The 19,541-nt window shown below is 41.0% G+C and overlaps 1 protein-coding gene across 3 annotated transcripts in view; it reads left to right on the forward strand.

Moving 5' to 3' along the window:
* The first annotated feature begins 1,758 nt into the window (after positions 1–1,758).
* Positions 1,759–19,541, forward strand: part of LOC137624606 (kinase suppressor of Ras 1-like) — a 68,622-nt gene continuing 50,839 nt past the window's right edge. For all 3 annotated transcript variants that reach the window (XM_068355564.1, XM_068355565.1, XM_068355567.1), the window contains exons 1-4: positions 1,759–2,144; positions 12,911–13,054; positions 14,492–14,636; positions 16,004–16,432. In XM_068355564.1, the coding sequence (XP_068211665.1) occupies positions 1,944–2,144; positions 12,911–13,054; positions 14,492–14,636; positions 16,004–16,432 (919 nt within the window). In that variant the 5' untranslated portion in view covers positions 1,759–1,943. The remainder of the gene's footprint in view (positions 2,145–12,910; positions 13,055–14,491; positions 14,637–16,003; positions 16,433–19,541) is intronic.

Genomic DNA, 19,541 nt, shown 5'->3' on the forward strand with positions numbered 1-19,541 from the left:
CCAGGGGCTCCAACAGGGAAAACAGCTCAGTGAGGAAAGGAAACGAAGAAAAATAAAATATTTTAAGAAGAGCAACGAGATTAAAATAAATATCTCTTATATATACTATAAAAACTAACAAAATAAGATAGAATGATGTGCCCGAGTGTACCCTCAAGCAAGAGAACTCTAACCCAAGACAGTTTGGAAAAGCAGAATGCTCTAAACCCAAGGCCTCCTATATGAAAAAAATAGCCCAGTAAGGAAAAGAAACAAATAAACAAACTCCAAGAAGAGTAATGCACAAAACATAAATATATTTAATTTTAAGCTAGCCTTCTGGCCTATTCAATATTAATTATATCTTATGTTTCTCTAAAAGGGTTTTACATTGAGTTATTGACACAAACTCATTTTAACCGTTATTTAGTAATATAGGTTAAGCCAAAGGAGTTCGAAGGCTTTGAACAATATTGTATATTGAAATTGTATTATATGCAATGTATTTTATAATAGAATATAAGCCATATGATGTTATTATATATATTATACTAATAAATAAACGATTTATTCAATTAGAACTGAAAGTTTAACTATTGTATATTGAAATAGTATTATATGCAATGTATTTTATAATAAGATACAAGCCATATGATGTTATTATATATATTATACTAATAAATAAAGGATTTATTTCATTAGAACTGAAAGTTGAAAATAAAAGGAAATCATTTACTCGTATTGTATATTGAAATAGTATTATACACAATGTATTTTATAATAAGATATAAATCATATGATGTTATTATATATATTATACTAATAAATAAACGAATTATTCAATTAGAACTGAAAGTTGAAAATAAAAGGAAATCATTTACTCTTGATCTGATAAGGACAATCGAACACAACAATACTCTATGATTCTACGTCAAAATAACCAGATAGATATTTAGTGTATTATTTATAGTATACTAAATGATTTATTCATATCTTGAATTATTATTTAATCAAATATTAAAAACATAAGATATTATTCAATTTAAAGGCAAGTGATAATAACTATGACGTATCCCACAAGTGCGTTCTAACATGCGATTAATAGATTTTTTCGTGTTATACTTTATATAATTGAATTGAATATACTAATTATGATAATTAATCCATTATATTTGCTGTTATATAAAATATGAAATAACATTGCATAACAAAAAATATGAAAATATACACGAGTTCTCTGATACGCTTTATATTTGATAAAACGTCGAATATGGATTAAGTGGAATATTTAGATAAATTATTAATCTAATATGATGGAAATATGAATTAAGATAGAAACATCTTTAAAAAGGTCAAATAAACAGTAGGAAATAATAACTATCCGTCTTGTGCTAGAACGCACTCGAGTGTGGCTGCTGTATCTCGCAAGTGCGTTCTAAGATACGATTAATAGATTTTTCGTGTTACACTTTATATAATTGAATTGAGTATATTATATATGATAATGAATTCATTATATTTGCAATTATATATAATATTAAATAACATTATATAACACAAAATTAAAAAATATATACAAGAGTTCTCTGATACGATTTATATTTCATAAAACGTCGAATATGGATTAAGTGGAAAATCTGGATAAATTATTAATTCAATATTAAATTTATTATTTTTATATGATGGAAATATGAATTATAATAGAAATATCTTTAAAAAAGTCAAATAAACAGTAGGAAATAATAAAAGCCCGTCTTGTGCTAGAACGCACTTGAGTGTGTTTGTTGTAGTGGTAATGGCGGGTGTGTGGTGCTGGTGTGTCATTTAATTCCATTTCAAATCTTCGTTGGAGATTATCAGTGACGGGAGATTATCAGCATGAAGGCAAAGCGCCCTTCATTGCGCCTACTACTACTTCTTTGTTCGCTCTCAATAGACAGATAGTAAGGGAAAGAGCGCGTGTGATGTCACACCACCAGCAGGAGGGTCCTCCTGCAGGAGGCGGAGCAGGAGGAGGAGGGACGTCAGAGGTGGTGGCCAAGGCCCTTGATACCTGCGCCACCCACCACCAGTTCATCGCCTCCCAGGCCGAACATCTCGAAAGGCTTCGCTCACAATGCGCCACCAGCGCCCAGCTCACCCAGCAGGAGATCAGGACGCTGGAGGTAACAGTCGAGGTTCTTCCTTCTGCCGGAGGAGGACTTGAGGTCAACCTCTAGTGATGGCTAGAGGGCTATTTTGATGATTGTTTACTGTAGGTTAAGGTAGCAGCTCACCCAGCAGGAGATCAGGACGCTCGAGGTAACAGTCGAGGTTCTTCCTTCTGCCGGAGGAGGACTTGAGGTCAACCTCTAGTGATGGCTAGAGGGCTATTTTGATGATTGTTTACTGTAGGTTAAGGTAGCAGCTCACCCAGCAGGAGATCAGGACGCTCGAGGTAACAGTCGAGGTTCTTCCTTCTGCGGGAGGAGGACTCGAGGTCAAACTCGAGTGATGGCCCGAGGTCTATCTTATGTTTGTTTACTGTAGGTTAAGGTTGCAGCTCACCCAGCAGGAGATCAGGACGCTCGAGGTAACGTCGAGGTTCTTCCTTCTGCTGGAGGAGGACTCCGAGGTCAACCTCTAGTGATGACTAGAGGGCTATTTTGATGTTTGTTTACTGTAGGTTAAGGTAGCAGCTCACCCAGCGGGAGATCAGGACGCTCGAGGTAACAGTCGAGGTTCTTCCTTCTGCTGGAGGAGGACTCCGAGGTCAATCTCGAGTGATGACTAGAGGGCTATTTTGATGTTTGTTTACTGTAGGTTAAGGTAGCAGCTCACCCAGCGGGAGATCAGGACGCTCGAGGTAACGTCGAGGTTCTTCCTTCTGCGGGAGGAGGACCCGAGGTCAATCTCTAGTGATGACTAGAGGGCTATTTTGATGTTTGTTTACTGTAGGTTAAGGTAGCAGCTCACCCCAGCAGGAGATCAGGACGCTCGAGGTAACAGTCGAGGTTCTTCCTTCTGCCGGAGGAGGACTCGAGGTCAATCTCTAGTGATGACTAGAGGTCTATTTTGATGTTTGTTTACTGTAGGTTAAGGTAGCAGCTCACCCAGCGGGAGATCAGGACGCTCGAGGTAACGTCGAGGTTCTTCCTTCTGCGGGAGGAGGACCCGAGGTCAAACTCGAGTGATGACTAGAGGGCTATTTTGATGTTTGTTTACTGTAGGTTAAGGTAGCAGCTCACCCCAGCAGGAGATCAGGACGCTCGAGGTAACGTGGAGGTTCTTCCTTCTGCTGGAGGAGGACTCGAGGTCAACCTCTAGTGATGACTAGAGGTCTATTTTGATGTTTGTTTACTGTAGGTTAAGGTAGCAGCTCACCCAGCGGGAGATCAGGACGCTCGAGGTAACGTCGAGGTTCTTCCTTCTGCGGGAGGAGGACCCGAGGTCAATCTCTAGTGATGACTAGAGGGCTATTTTGATGTTTGTTTACTGTAGGTTAAGGTAGCAGCTCACCCCAGCAGGAGATCAGGACGCTCGAGGTAACAGTCGAGGTTCTTCCTTCTGCCGGAGGAGGACTCGAGGTCAATCTCTAGTGATGACTAGAGGTCTATTTTGATGTTTGTTTACTGTAGGTTAAGGTAGCAGCTCACCCAGCGGGAGATCAGGACGCTCGAGGTAACGTCGAGGTTCTTCCTTCTGCGGGAGGAGGACCCGAGGTCAAACTCGAGTGATGACTAGAGGGCTATTTTGATGTTTGTTTACTGTAGGTTAAGGTAGCAGCTCACCCAGCAGGAGCCCAGGACGCTCGAGGTAACAGTCGAGGTTCTTCCTTCTGCTGGAGGACTCGAGGTCAACCTCTAGTGATGACTAGAGGGCTATTTTGATGCTTGTTTACTGTAGGTTAAGGTAGCAGCTCACCCAGCAGGAGATCAGGACGCTCGAGGTAACAGTCGAGAACTCGAGGTTCATCCTTCTGCGGGAGGAGGACTCGAGGTCAACCTCTAGTGATGAATAGAGGGCTATTTTGATGTTTGTTTACTGTAGGTTAAGGTATCAGCTCACCCAGCAGGAGATCAGGACGCTCGAGGTAACGTCGAGGTTCTTCCTTCTGCGGGAGGAGGACCCGAGGTCAACCTCTAGTGATGACTAGAGGGCTATTTTGATGTTTGTTTACTGTAGGTTAAGGTAGCAGCTCACCCAGCAGGAGATCAGGACGCTCGAGGTAACAGTCGAGGGTCTTCCTTCTGCTGGAGGAGGACTCGAGGTCAAACTCGAGTGATGACTAGAGGGCTATTTTGATGTTTGTTTACTGTAGGTTAAGGTAGCAGCTCACCCAGCAGGAGATCAGGACGCTCGAGGTAACAGTCGAGGTTCTTCCTTCTGCTGGAGGAGGACTCGAGGTCAACCTCGAGTGATGACTAGAGGGCTATTTTGATGTTTGTTTACTGTAGGTTAAGGTAGCAGCTCACCCAGCAGGAGATCAGGACACTCGAGGTAACGTCGAGGTTCTTCCTTCTGCCGGAGGACTTGAGGTCAACCTCGAATAATGACCCGAGGTCTATCTTATGTTTGTTTACTGTAGGTGAATGTAATCCAGTCAGCAGGTTTTCATTGAACTAAGATTGGAGCTTTTAAACTCAAGAACGTCACCTAACCTAAGGTTTTTCCACTTAACCTAACCTAGGGTTCTCCACTTAACTGGTATTTGTTTACAAGAGCACGCCCTCCATTTACTCCAAAATTGTGCATTCCTGCAGCTCTCCTCTTTATGTACAGTAATCAGGCAGTTCTTTAAATGCTGGGAAAGCAAAAAAAAAAAAATTGCAAGATATGTTGCGGGAAGGGGGAGGGGGAAGGGTTGGTGGAGGAGGTACTAAGCTACCTGATAGTCAATCAAAGAGAAGTTCGTGACGTCAGCGGACATTTGATATATATTCAAAATACTAACTTAAAAATGGATCAATTACTTAAACGTGTCACTATTTGTGAATTGTATATTTTACTTGGTAATACTTGATAATTATTATTTTTTTTTAAAGAAACTTTTTACGTGAATGACTATTTTTGCAGCGTATGACTTTTCATTGGCGGGAAATTGACAGGCATCCTTAGGCAGTGGTCAATAGATGGCGTTAGTGTAGTGAAACGTCGTCTGGGAAAACTAGTCATTCTCAAAATATTTCTTTAAAAAACCACTTTAATATTTATATCAAATATTTACCAAATATGAAATAAACTTTTCCACAAATAGTGACACTTTTGAGTAATTACTCCATTTTTAATTTAGTATATATTTTGAATATATACCAAATGTACGCTGACGTCACGAACTTCTCTTTGGTTGACTATGTTGATGATGCCAGTTACTGGTCGCTTAGTACCTCCTCCACCAACCCCTCCCCCTCCCCCCTCCCGCAACATATCTTGCTATTTTTTGCTTTCCCAGCATTTAAAGAACCTAATTACTGTACAAAAAGAGGAGAGTTGCAGGAATGCAATATTTTTGGGTAAATGGAGTGTGCGCTCTTGTAAATAAATACCTTAGTTCCTGTTGGGACATTTCTGATAAAAAAATGGAGTAAATCTCGCTAACTACTTGTTTGCAATGTAAATAAGTGTAATTAATAAATGAAATTTAAGTTTTCCCATAGGAAAAACTAGTTTTTGATGAGAAAATTTTGCCCCAATCGTAATTTGTAGAACCCGGGCTACGCCCTCCTCCGACCCCCTTAGACTACCGTATTCTTAGCGTACCTTGTTCCAACTAACTACATTCATCCCCCAATAAACACCGTAGGTTACGTATGTCTGTTTTAGTCGGGGTACAGTGGAAGGCTGTGACATTTTCTTAGTTTGTGTCATACAAGTTTAATTTATGGTAATGTAACTAGGTATATATGTGATACTTTTAAATTTTAACAAAATCCATGAACCATATATTTTTCCTACTTGCTACCTTGTGTCCGTACGATAGGTACTGTACAGTATTTCTGTTTTTGTCAGGGTACAATGGAAGAGCATAATCTTTTCTTAGTTTGGTTGAGCCTATGGTAAGATAATTTGGTGAAGATATACTTTGGAGCCTTTGTATATCAGCGGCCAGTTCCCCCTGCTTCCGTAATAAATAGACATCAACTAATTTAAACTTCCCCCCCTAACCTAACATACAAGCCGTGTCCTTACCTACTTACCTAACGGGGGCCATGCGAACCCCCTTAGACTGCCGTAGTCTGTCATCCGTCATAATACATACAGGGGCCGCTATCATACATACATCCATGTACTTTGATTTTAAGCCATATACAGTACATGAACCATTTATTCTTCCTACAACCCACCATGTGGTTTATCCATTTCTGACTGAATACAGTACTAGGGTAAACCTTTCGTTCATGAGTTTTCATATTCCCCATATATAATAACAATTATGGGTAAATTTATTATACGGTACGTTTTTCACACATGCTCTTACATTGTAATGGTATTTTTTTTTTTTTTTTTATGTATCGCTCTCCCTTCGCACCTATAACAACCTATTTAAGCCTCCCTGCTCATGTATTTTGTTTGAATTTTTGCTCAGAACGGCATGTATATAAACTCATGATCCGTTGAAATAGTTACATTAGTTGCATTCACCTTGCCTCTTAGTTATCACCTAACGGCTCTATTGATCAATATAATAATTTCATTTTTAGTGATAATGAAATTCCCCATAAGAAATGGTTGAGTGCTGGCTATTTTGGCATTTTTCTCAGTCACTATTGAGGACGGGCACAGTAACTTACATATCGATCAACTAAATATAAACAATTCATTTTTCAAATTCATTGTTTAATATCAAGAGAATGATTTGTAGGTGGTAGGTTGGCCAGGGCACCAGCCACCTGTTGAGGTACTACCGCTAGAGAGTTATTGGGTCCTTTGACTTGCCGAACAGTACTACATTGGATACTTCTCTTTGGTTACGGTTCATTTTACGTTTCCCTACATATACACTGAATAGTCTAGCCTATTTAAATATTATCCTCTGTCCTCATACACCTGACAACACTGAGATTATCTAACAATTCCTCGCTCACAAGGATGGTGAGGTTGCAGTGACAAGAGGAACTAATTAGTTTGAGCGGGACTCAAGCCCAGTCTGGCGTTCACCAGTCAGGGACGTTTCCACATCGGCCACCACAAAAGCGAATGCAAGCAACTCGTACACAAAAACCCACAATCAGTCTCACAAAAGTAAACAATATACTGTACTTATCAAATTAGTACTGTGTGAAGTAGATGCTGTTCTAAAATTGAGGTAATTTTTAGCATGGTAGGTGTACCTGCTAACGATAGTCAATTCTTTTTAGCGAGGCAGATTTGCACCGACCTGCAGGGGTGCCCTTTTAGCTTGGAAACTTTTTCTGATCGCTGATTGGTTGCACAAGATTATTCTAACCAATCAGTGATCAGGAAATTTTTCCTAGCTAAAAGGGCACCGCTGCGAGTCCGTGCAAATGCGCCTCATTAAAAAAAATTGAGTATAATCTTGAGTAGAGGTAACTTGGACATCAGCCTACTTGTAATACACTGATGTAGGTACGGTAAGAGGGTCTACTTAGGTTGTCATATCTTTGAATTTGTAAAAGGCGATCAAACTTTACGTTTTTTATGGCCAAGTTAAGCTGTGTCCTCCGATGTACAGACCCAGTTGGATTTACTTATTGAATGGTATTGACAAAGTAAAATTTTTTAGCGTTTGGAAATTTAGAGTATTATCTGCTTAGCCTAATCACTTAAAGTGGCTGTAAAAGTATTCTAGTATTAACCCTTTGAGTCTTGAGCCCATATGATGTACATTATATAAAGTGTTAAATTGTCCAGTGATTTTATCGTGAAAAGATACGGATAAAAATTAAATAAAATATGTAAAAGTGTATACCTTGCACGCCCTAAGACACACATCAATTAAACGCGCCTTGCCGTACTGCACGTCGTCTAGACACTCCCCAAAAAATCTAAGACTCTTCAAGAGGAGACTTTATGCCTGCAAGAGCTAGAGCGTTCTATCTCCAACCTGCATTTATAATTATGAGCTGTAGGTCTATTCAGTAGACCTTGCCGGCTTTCGAGGCCCGTTTTCTCGTCTGGGTGACCCTTGTCCTCAAACCCATCGCAGTTCAAGATCAACGGGAGTAATTTCTTCCAGCGACAATTATTGATAGCCTGATGGAATTTGGGTAGACCTTACACCCTCCCTCCCCTCTTGAAATTAAAGAGTTCCCGGTATGGAATGTCCAGTATCCATTGGAACAGATTAGTTTCCTTTACAAATCCTGGGTTCCCTGACACCTCTGAGGATAGGAGGTTGTCAGCTAACCCCTTCCCCTCTCCTGAAGGGCTCAAGCCTCAGTGAAAGTAAGGATCTTTAGCAGGACCAAAGAACAGATCTTGCAGAGCAAAAGGGAATCTCAAGCATCTAGGGGAGATCTTGACTTGGGGTCCAGACCTGATTCTAGAAGTAGCATTGGGGAGAGCCCCTTTATTCCTTGATCTTCTTCAAGGAGAGAGGAGTGTGAGGTCTATTTGATTCTTTCCCCCACCCTACACCTACTGGGTTGCTTTCCCAAGGAAAGAATAGCCTTACCTCCGGAACGTCTGTTCATTATCGCAAACTAGCGATGTTATCAGGTGGGCTGTGAAGCGGCCGTCTTCCTCGGCTCACAAGGGTAGATGTGATGAAGAAACACGCTGGAGCGCAATTTCACGGCATGTAGCCTTTAATTTGATGGTTTCGAAACTGGGAAACTGCTGTACGATCGTCAACTAATTTTTTCCACTTAAGTGTCTTTTAAGATTAAAAGAAAATCAGTACTACTGTATACTTGTTTATCAGCTACTAAACTCCTTACCTGGATTATAAAGTTCCTCCATGTGGCTTCCACTTCTGGCTATCTCTGTTGACACTTCTGTGGGATTTTAATCTTGCCAGAAGACCTTGAAGCTCCAGCTGGGAGTCTCTGCATTTGGCTCAGCAAGCTTTATCAGATAGTGAATGTAATTTGTCAAAAATATATTGCCCAACTGGATATCTTCATCCGGAAGGGTTGACGCAGTTGACATCCTTACTATGTGAGTCCTCAACTGTAACAGAGACCCTCAAGTTGTCACTTATTATTATTATTATTATTGCTAGCCAAGCTACAACCCTAGTTGGAAAAGCAAGATGCCATAAGCCCAAGGGCTCCAACAGGGAAAAATAGCCCAGTGAGGAAAGGAAATAAGGAAACAAATAAATGATGAGAATAAATTAACAATATATCATTCCAAAAACAGTAACAGCGTCAAAACAGACATGTCCTCTATAAACTATTAACAACGTCGAAAACAGATATGTCATATATAAACAATAAAAAGACTCATGTCAGCCTGGTCAACATAAAAACATTTGCTCCAACTTTGAACTTTTGAAGTTCTACTGATTCAACTCCTACTCAGTAAATTATGATAAGGCTTACATACATCCAATAAACATGTACTGTATTTCTTTAACTACTGCTGTTTTAATCATACAATGAATTTTTTAAATATAAATATCAACAACCCCATTTTCATGTACAGTACAACACTAAATTGCATAATTAATACAATACGATCTGCTGGAATTTTCAGAAGTAAATTTTTTTTTTTCTTATCTCCTACCCAGGAAGAATTCTGGTTAAGATGTAGACCTGAAATTACCGTCGCTTATTTACGGTGGTTTCTTTCTGTTCATTGTTTTCTCTCTTTGTGCATTTGTATGATTAAAGGCTTTGACAGTATGCACTGGGGTAGGAGGAATGAGGTGTGTACAAGCACTTAACCCTTTTACCCCGCCATAAGGTTAAATTTCGAGCACATTTTGCTATATATTTTTTTCAAATTGCTCTAACAGCCTTAATTTTTGTCATAGGGAGGTCAGGTTGGTCTCATTATTTTGGAAAATGCCTGAAGTTTCTCATAAAATTATCAAAAACATGTAAATAACAGTGTTTTGCAAGAACGTACCGGTACGTCCTTTGGGGGCGAAAGGGTTAACATGCCAATAGACACTTTATTAGTTTATACAATGTGTACTGCATTGCATATGTGACTAGCAGTTATTTCGATTGTATTATTATGAAGTAGTTTTACACCTAGTCATTTTCTCTATCTGTAAAGAACGGGCAAGAGGGGAGACTGAGATAGTACCGACACCTACGAAGACCATATTGGTAGAAATGACATAGAGATGAATGCGCAGGGTAGAGGAGGAAAATCAAGAAAGAAGTTGAGAGACTGTATGGTAGACTTGGAAAAAGGGAAAATTCTTGAAGCAGAAATGGCTCTTCCAAAACAGTGCTCCCCTATAGAAATGGGACTTGGCTGAGTTGTCTTCCACTATGTTTGCATATGCGTGTCAGAAGCGAATCATTCCTATTCTTATATTTCACATGGAGAGGTACAAGACAGTTTTTCACTACAATGTGAATATTTACAGTACTTATTTCTTGCGAGTTACGATATGACTCGAGTAGCATACGTGGCTAAGCAATTTTGGGTGGCAGATAGTCCCTCTTCCCCTCTGTCTTTTGATAAGCTGAATATACATGTGGATAAGCCACATATATTTCAGGCAGAAGGTATATTTTGGTAAACCAGGTCATCTGCAGCTATTAGCTTCGCTAAGGCACAAGCCACTCATTTGAGATACTACCGCTTAAGTTATTGGGTCCTTTGACTGGCCAGGTAGTACTACATTAGATACTTCTCTGGTTACAGCTCATTTTTCCTGTGCATATACGTACACCGAATAATCTAGCCTATTCTTTACGCATTCTCCTCTTTCCTAACAACGCTAAGGTAACTGAAAAATTCTTCACTGAAGAGATTGGTTATTGCACCATAATTGTTCAGGGGCTATTTTCCACTTAATGAGGATAGAAGAGATTCTTTAGATATGGTAAGCAGCTCTTCTAGGAGAAGTACACTTCCAAATTAAAATGTTCTTTAGTCTTGGGTAATGCCATGGCCTCTGTACCATGGTCTTCCACCATTTTGGGTTAGAGTTTGCTTGCTTGAGGGTAAACTCGGCACACTATTCTGTGTTCTTGTTTCCTTTCTTCACTGGGCTATTTGAGAGCCCGTACGGTATTGAAATTCTTATAACATCCTGCTTTTCTAACTAGGACTGTGGCTTAGCTATTAATAATATTAATAATCTGGTTGGAGTCAGAGTTTTGAAATACAGACAGTAATAAAGTTAATGATAATTCATCATCATCATCATCTACACCAAAGGGCCTCGGTTAGATTTCGCCAGTTATCTCTAACGTGGTCTTTTTAAATCAATACTTCTCCATTCATCATCATCTATTTCGTGCTTCATAGTCCTCAGCCATGTAGGCCTAGGTCTTCCAACTTTTCTAATGCCTTGTGGAGCCCATTTAAAAGTTTAATGAACCAATCTCTCTTGGGGAGTGGTAAGAGCATGCCCAAATCATCTCCATCTACCCCTCACCATGGGGAGTGTTAAGAGCATGCCCAAATCATCTCCATCTACCCCTCACCATGGAGAGTGTTAAGAGCATGCCCAAATCATCTCCATCTACCCCTCACCATGATCTCATCCACACAAGGCACTCAAGTAATCTCTCTCCTTGTTTCATTTCTAATCCTGCCCTGCTATTTAACTCCCAATATTCTTCTGAGGGCTTTGTTCTCAAATCTACACTACGAAATCTGTTGGATATTTCATTGTCATACCACGACTCGTGTCCATACAGTAACACCAATCTCACCAATCTGATATATAGCCTGATTTTTATATGTAATTTCAGGCAATCTGTTTGCCATCTTATCAGAGACACGTGATAGAACAGATCAAGTGTCTCCATCTTGCTTGGCAGAAACATACTTTTGCCATGGCAACAATGTAGTGTTTTTAAGTGCTAGATACAGTATATTAGAAATGCTGCAACTGTGTATTGTAATTAATAATGTTCTGCAGATTCTGATATTTATTTTTAGAGATTATTATTTATTATGATTACAAAAAACTAAGCTTTTACCCTAATTGGTAAAGCAGGATGGTATAAACCCAAGGGCTCCAACATGGTAAATTAGTCCAATGAGGAAAAGAAATAAAAAAAATAAATAAACTACAAGAGAAGTAATGAACAATTAATTTAAAATATTTTAAAAACAGTAACATTAAGATAGATCTTTCAGATACAAACTGTAAAAGTAATCATTTGTTCCTCACTGTTGGTCATTCTTTAAAAAGAGATTTGTGACGATCCTTCATCTCTTGAGGTATTTTATGTAACTGGTCATGGTAGTAAAGAAGCTTTTTAACAATGTTTCGAGACCCAAGCTAACGCCGACCTAGCTCAGGTCTACCCTCAGGGCACGTTCTCCTTTCTCCTGGGTTAGTCCTCCATAGAAAACGGAGGTAGGGTATACTACACAAAACTCTGGTCGGTTGAGAGGAGATTACAGGTAACTCCTAAGAAAGTAGTTCTCGGTAAGTATGTTAGGAAAAATACAAAATTACTTAAAATTTTTTATATTTGTGACTATCCTTCATCTCTTGTGGTATTTCACATGTCTGGTCATAAAAATTACTTAAAATTTTAGATATATATGACTATCCTTCATCTCTTGAGGTATTTCACATGTCTGGTCATAAAAATTACTTAAAATTTTAGATATATATGACTATCCTTCATCTCTTGAGGTATTTCACATGTCTGGTCATAAAAATTACTTAAAATTTTAGATATATATGACTATCCTTCATCTCTTGAGGTATTTCACATGTCTGGTCATAAAAATTACTTAAAATTTTAGATATATATATGACTATCCTTCATCTCTTGAGGTATTTCACATGTCTGGTCACGGTAGTAAAGAAGCTTTTTAACAATGTTTCATCTCCTTTCAGGGCAAGTTGGTAAAGCTTTTCAGTCTTCAGCTAGTAACGAAGCGTCACTTGCCCTCTGGTGTGCCCCTGCCGAAGGAGCTTCAGCTCTACCCCTCCCTCAAACAGTGGCTTCAAGTGGTGGGACTTTGCAAGGATTCCGTTAATGTAAGTACTCTAAAATGAAATAAATTAACCCTTTTACCCCCAGGCTATTTGGAACTTTCCAACCCTTAACCCCCAGGGGTTATTTTTTTTTTTTCAAGCACATTTTGCTGTATATTTATTTCAGATTGCTCTAACTGCCTTAATTTTCTTCATAGAGTGGTCAGGTTGGTCTCATTCTCTTGGAACATGTCTGAATTTTCTCAAAAAATTATCAAAAATATGCAAAAAAAATTTTAAATAGCAGTTTTTTGCAAGGACGAACCGGTACGTCCATAGTGGTAAAGGGATGAGTTTTGGGAAACGTACCAGTACGTCCTTTGGGGATAAAAGGGTTAATATGGGTTTATTAATGTGTATTAATGTGTTATTAATGTGTATTAATGTGTTTGTTATAAGTACAGAAAGTCCTCTTATTTACAAACTTCATAGGTTTCAAATTGTTTCCAAGTTGAATGTTGTTAGATTTTGGTCTTGGTTAGGCTTCACCTAACTCACGCGCCTACGATTTTCGGAGGCAAAAGTCAACAAATTGTCCCGTTTCATATTTTAAATGTCTTGCTTACTGCATCAATTTATATAATTTTGGTTTGATTAAAGTATATCATTATGTACTTTTGATTCAATATCCGAAATTTTGAACTTTTGATTCAATATCCGAAATTTTGAACTTTTGATTCAATATCCGAAATTTTGAACTTTTGCTTCAATATCCGAAATTTTGAACTTTTGCTTCAATATCCGAAATTTTGAACTTTTGATTCAATATCCGAAATTTTGAACTTTTGATTCAATATCCGAAATTTTGAACTTTTGATTCAATATCCGAAATTTATGATTTCAGATATTTTCAGTTCGATTTGTGTTTGTATCTGAATGTTTGTAAGTAGACGACCTTCTTTGTGCGCTGAGAGTTTGTTTAGGTTAAGTTATATTGTACATAATCATAAATAATTTTATTTACTCCATTTTACTAAGTATGGTCATGATTTATTTTGTTACGAAATAACTGTACGCTGCTGTAGCGTCTTGGTATATATAGTAGAGTAAATAACACAATTAAGAAAATCTGTACAATATGGACAGTGGTTCCCAACCTGGGGGGAAATTTGAAGCTTCCATGGGGGAAATAATCACACTACCTACTAACTAAAATATGCGGAAAATGTCCTCATAGTACGTGCGGCAATTTGTTGTTAGCCATTCAATTGTGATATAATCATATCAGTTCTCAAAGACATGATATTCAAGGGGAGAATTGGAGTGTCATGCCCATTTCTGAGGCAGGCGAGTGGGCATGAGGGCTGGGCGGGGCATGAAGGGGGAAATCTGGATGGTTGAACTAGGTGCAGGGGGGAAATGACAGAAAAAAGGCTGGGAACCACTGGTATAGGATATCTTTAAGTTAAAAATACTACATTCTTTCTTCTTATGTTCTAGGGTCTGTGTCAACGAGTTGCAACACTTGAAGCCTTGCTTGAAAAACGAGAAAATGAATTACGCAACATTCTCAGTGAATATGGAGCTGACCGAAGCGAAGCCCACAAGTTGGCCCGGGCCATGCATAATCTTAAGAGATATACAGGTTAGTTGTTGAATGAGACACTGACTTCAAATATAAGTAGTGGTCAAGCTGGCCCTATTGTATTGGAACGTCAAATACTCGTAAAGCTTTTTTTTTTTAATAACTGTTACTGTGTTTTGTTATTCATATAAAATTGAGCTTGTCTTTTAGACACTGTCTTCAAATACAAATAGTGGCCAAGCTGTCCCCACTGTATTGGAACGTCATAATACTCATAAAGCTTTTCTAATAATAACTGTTACTGTGTTTTGTTGTTCATATAAAATTGAGCTTGTCTTTTAGACACTGTCTTCAAATACAAATAGTGGTCAAGCTGTCCCCACTGTATTGGAACGTCAAATACTCGTAAAGATTTTTTATAATAACATTGTATTTTGTTATTCATGTAATATTGAGCTTGTCTTTTAGGGGGATTTGAAGAGTATCAACATCGAGCATTGTTTCAGGATCATTGTCGAATGAAAATTACTTTATTCAAAAACTCAAGGGCTTCCTTTATAGTGGGAAAATTTTCAGCACCAATTTCTAGTTATGTAAGTGCATTGAACAAGGCCCAATTAGAGTAGCAACATCGAGCATTGTTTCAGAATCATTGTCGAATGAAAATTACTTTATTCAAAAACTCAAGGGCTTCCTCTATAGTGGGAAAATTTTCAGCACCAATTTCTAGTTATCTAAGTGCAGTTAACGAGGGCCAATTAGCTTTATCAATTACCCATCGTGGAGATTTTGGTGCAACTATTTCATGAGCTAAATTGATTAGGATTGGAAAATTGTCACTTCCAATTCCTTTATTCATTACTCCCCAAGCAAAATGTAAAAAGCACCCCCTAAAGTTATTACCTCCGCCAACAAAGTTGGAAGGAGGTTAGGTTTTCATCCCTGTTTGTGTTTTATGAACAGCTTCGTGGCCATAATTTTAATCATAGAATAATGAAACTTGGCAGGAAATTATTATATTTTTGAAGGTCAAGGTCACGGCCAAGCAAAATGTCCAGGTTCATGAAATCGGCCATAAGTTTGGACAGCCTTGTCACAGAGACTTCAAGCTTGGCTCATATTTGAGTGTATGGAAATCCAAGCCAATTGATACATGTTGAGGTCATAGGTCAAGGTTGAGAAATAAGCTTCCACGGCATAGGTCTGCTCTCTACTGAGTGCCCCTCTAGTTGTGAAATATAATGAATACGTAAAGTTAGAAGAATCTTTCGGTTGATTTCGAAGATATTTAATTTTCACTTAATCATCTGTGAATATATAGTGTTTATCTATATGCTTCATGTAGGAAAACTGTTTAGTAATGACTAAATGTTTTAAAGGAAACAAAATTATGGGTCTCAGTCTCATGAGATATTTTACTTTTGCAGAAATACAAATGCAGGGCCAAGGAGGAGAATGGGGTAGTTCCGAACTGCCTCTCTACTGGGACTCTTGGGAACGATCCTGTCCTCCTTCTCCCCGCCCATACCAGCGATCACAGCGGGAGTGCCGGTCATCTGTCTCTTCGTCTGACGGGGACGGCGGGAGTGCTACCAGCGGGAGCACGAGTGGCGGAGCTTGGAGCGGGGATGGGAGCAGGAGCAGCGGAAGAGGAGCTCCTGTCAGTCAGCGCAGCAGCGACGACTCTTCCACCCCCTCGTCCCCTCCTCCGCCCCTCTCGCTGGTTCCTCCGCTAAGTCCCGGAAGCATTCATACCGCATCTACGCACACCCTCACTGGCAGCGGCTTGATCTTCTCTGAGAAACGCTACACTCCTCCAAACACACCAAATGTTCTGCCAAAAGGAAAAAGTTCAGGTTGGTGAGAATTTTCCTTTTTTTTATTTGCAATTGTATTAGTGATAGTTTTTATGTGCCATTTCTAAAATGGATAAGTAGATCACATCTCAGGAGTCACCTCATTAGAAAACGGAAAGAGGGTAAACTATACAAAAAGCTGGTCGGTTAGGTAGAGTTACCAGTAACTCCTAAGAAGGTAGTTCTAGGTAAGTATGTTAGGAAAAATACAATTGTTCCGTAACCGAAATACAAACCACGCTATTTACAAAGGGTTATTACTTTTAGCGTAGCTGAAATGGCGAGCCATTAGAATTTAACGAGGGTGTATTACCCCCGCGCTAGTTAGCGGGGGGGTAGGGGAGTGGTAGCTAGCTACCCCTCCTCCCCCTCACACACAGGTGAATACTCACTTTCACTTTTGGCTCGGACTGTGACAGACGTCTCTGTCTTGGTCCTCGCTTGGCAGCCATTGTCTGTTTTGTCTTTACTTAATCGCTTACTTTTCTTTTACTCAATATATATGTAAACATAATTTCATGTTTGTATATATATTTGAGTATAGAAATAAGTAAGTTTCCTTTTCAGATGTGTGTGTGTAGTGTACGATATCTACGTGGAGGCCTCGGCAGTTAGGCCACCACGGCCTAATTTTATGGGTTGCGATCGAGTTTGACTTCGGTCTTTCTCTCTCTCTCTCTCTTGAGGTCGTTCACCCTTTTACTATGTTTTACTACGCCCTTGTAGCTTCCTTCCCGTGTGGGTGGGGTTGCTACGCCGTACTTTTTGTCTCAATTAGTTTATGAATCTAATTGTAGTTGTTAATTTTTCAGCTTGAAGAACGATTCCTTTCGGGGTTTTCGTTTTTTTCTTTAGTGTTCATTCATTTTTAAATTACATAATTACATAGTTACATAATTATAATTGTTATAATTCTGTTTTGGTTACAGCTCTCCTTCCGCGAGTGTAAGTGGTTGTGAGGGCACGTGCCTGTTGTGTAATTCTTGTTCCTTTTCCTCGGGATTCCTCTTCGGAGCCTTCCCGGGGGAATGAATGAGTACTAATATTATTTGTTTTATTTTTTTTTTTTTTACAGTTACCGATCTAGTTCGTTTCTGTAATATAGCAACGGTGTGAGCTGTCTGGTTGAGTCCTGGGGATTCGGCTGTTGCTGCCTCCCCCCTTGTATTGTCGTCAGGGGCGTGTCTCCTTCTACTGGTAGTACTCCCGTGTCGACGGACAGCTCTCCAGTTCATTTTAGAACAGTCAGGAGGCTTGCCTCCTTGGGCGGATAACTTTCCTTCCGAGGGAAGTTTTTTCCTGTCCAGGCTTGAGCTTTTCCTCTTTTGGGGGGTTCTTCTCTTGCCTTTTTTTCGTGCGACTATGCTCTTGGTGCTGAGCGGTCGCACCTGCAGTTTCGCTCAAGGGGCTGGGCAACTGCAGGAGCTCCTCTTCGGAGGATTGCCCCTTTTAGGTCACTGGCTGACCAGTCTCTTCCACGAAGTGTTTCTCTTTCGTTCGCGAGAGAGTACACTCATAGAGACTCCTCTTCGGAGGTTTCTTCTGTTGCTGTTGCTGTTGGCCTCCCTCGCCGTAAGGCCCTCCGTCCGCCTCGTCGTAAGGGCCTCTCATCTCCCTATAAGGGTGCTTGAGGCGCCTTTTTGAATCTCCGTTTGCAGCCTACAACTTCTTTTTCTCGATCTTCCGTCTTGGTGCAGATGGACAGCAGTCTAATCTCGTCTTCCGACGGGCAACGGTCTTCCCGACGGACAACGGTCTTCCCGACGGACAGCGGTCTTCCGACGGACATCAGTCTCCCGGCGGACAACGATCCCTTCGGGGCAAAGGGTTGCCCCCACGGGGGTTCTTCCCTTGCGTGTCAGGGTTTCCCTGCGCGCCCTTCTGTTCGTCAGCGCTCTCCTGTTCGTCAGCGCTTTCAAGATGATCTTCCCTGCGGTTCCTGTTACGTGCCCTGTGCGCCCACGTTCGCCCTCGCGATCTAGAACTTCGGTTCAGGTCGGGGTCAAGGACTCTTCTTTGCGCAGGCTTCCACGCGTAGCCTTCTGCTCGTCAGCGATCATCAGCTCGTCAGCGATCATCAGCTCGTCAGCGATCATCAGCTCGCCAGCGATCGTCAGCTCGTCAGCGATCATCAGCTCGCCAGCGATCTCCGGATCGCCCACGTGTGTTACAGCTGGCACGCCAACGTTCTCCAACACTTCTGAAGGAACATGGTTCGCCAGCTACTAGCTCAACTGCGGATGCTGATCGCCATCGCGCGACCCTCAACTGCGGATGCTGATCGCCATCGCGCGACCCTCAACTGCGGATGCTGATCGCCATCGCGCGACCCTCAACTGCGGATGCTGATCGCCATCGCGCGACCCTCAACTGCGGATGCTGATCGCCATCGCGCGACCCTCAACTGCGGATGCTGATCGCCATCGCGCGACCCTCAACTGCGGATGCTGATCGCCATCGCGCGACCCTCAACTGCGGATGCTGATCGCCATCGCGCGACCCTCAACTGCGGATGCTGATCGCCATCGCGCGACCCTCAACTGCGGATGCTGATCGCCATCGCGCGACCCTCAACTGCGGATGCTGATCGCCATCGCGCAACCCTCAACCCTGAACGATCGCCCTCCTGCAGATGCTGATCACCATCGCACCCTTTCACGCGATCATTCACCTGCGCATGCTGCTCGCCATCGCACAACCCTGAACGATTGCCCGCTTACGCATGCTGCTCCTCATCGCACAACCCTGAACGATCGCCCTCTTGCGGATGCTGATCACCATCGCACCCTTTCACGCGATCATTCACCTGCGCATGCTGCTCGCCATCGCACAACCCTGAACGATTGCCCGCTTACGCATGCTGCTCCTCATCGCACCACCCTGAACGATCGCCCTCCTGCAGATGCTGATCACCATCGCACCCTTTCACGCGATCATTCACCTGCGCATGCTGCTCGCCATCGCACAACCCTGCACGATTGCCCGCTTACGCATGCTGCTCCTCATCGCACAACCCTGAACGCTCGCCCTCTTGCGGATGCTGATCACCATCGCACCCTATCACGCGATCATTCACCTACACATGCTGCTCGCCATCGCTTACCGCCAG

The sequence above is a fragment of the Palaemon carinicauda genome, chromosome 31 (genome assembly GCF_036898095.1).
Source record: "Palaemon carinicauda isolate YSFRI2023 chromosome 31, ASM3689809v2, whole genome shotgun sequence".
Taxonomy (NCBI): Eukaryota; Metazoa; Arthropoda; class Malacostraca; order Decapoda; family Palaemonidae; genus Palaemon; species Palaemon carinicauda.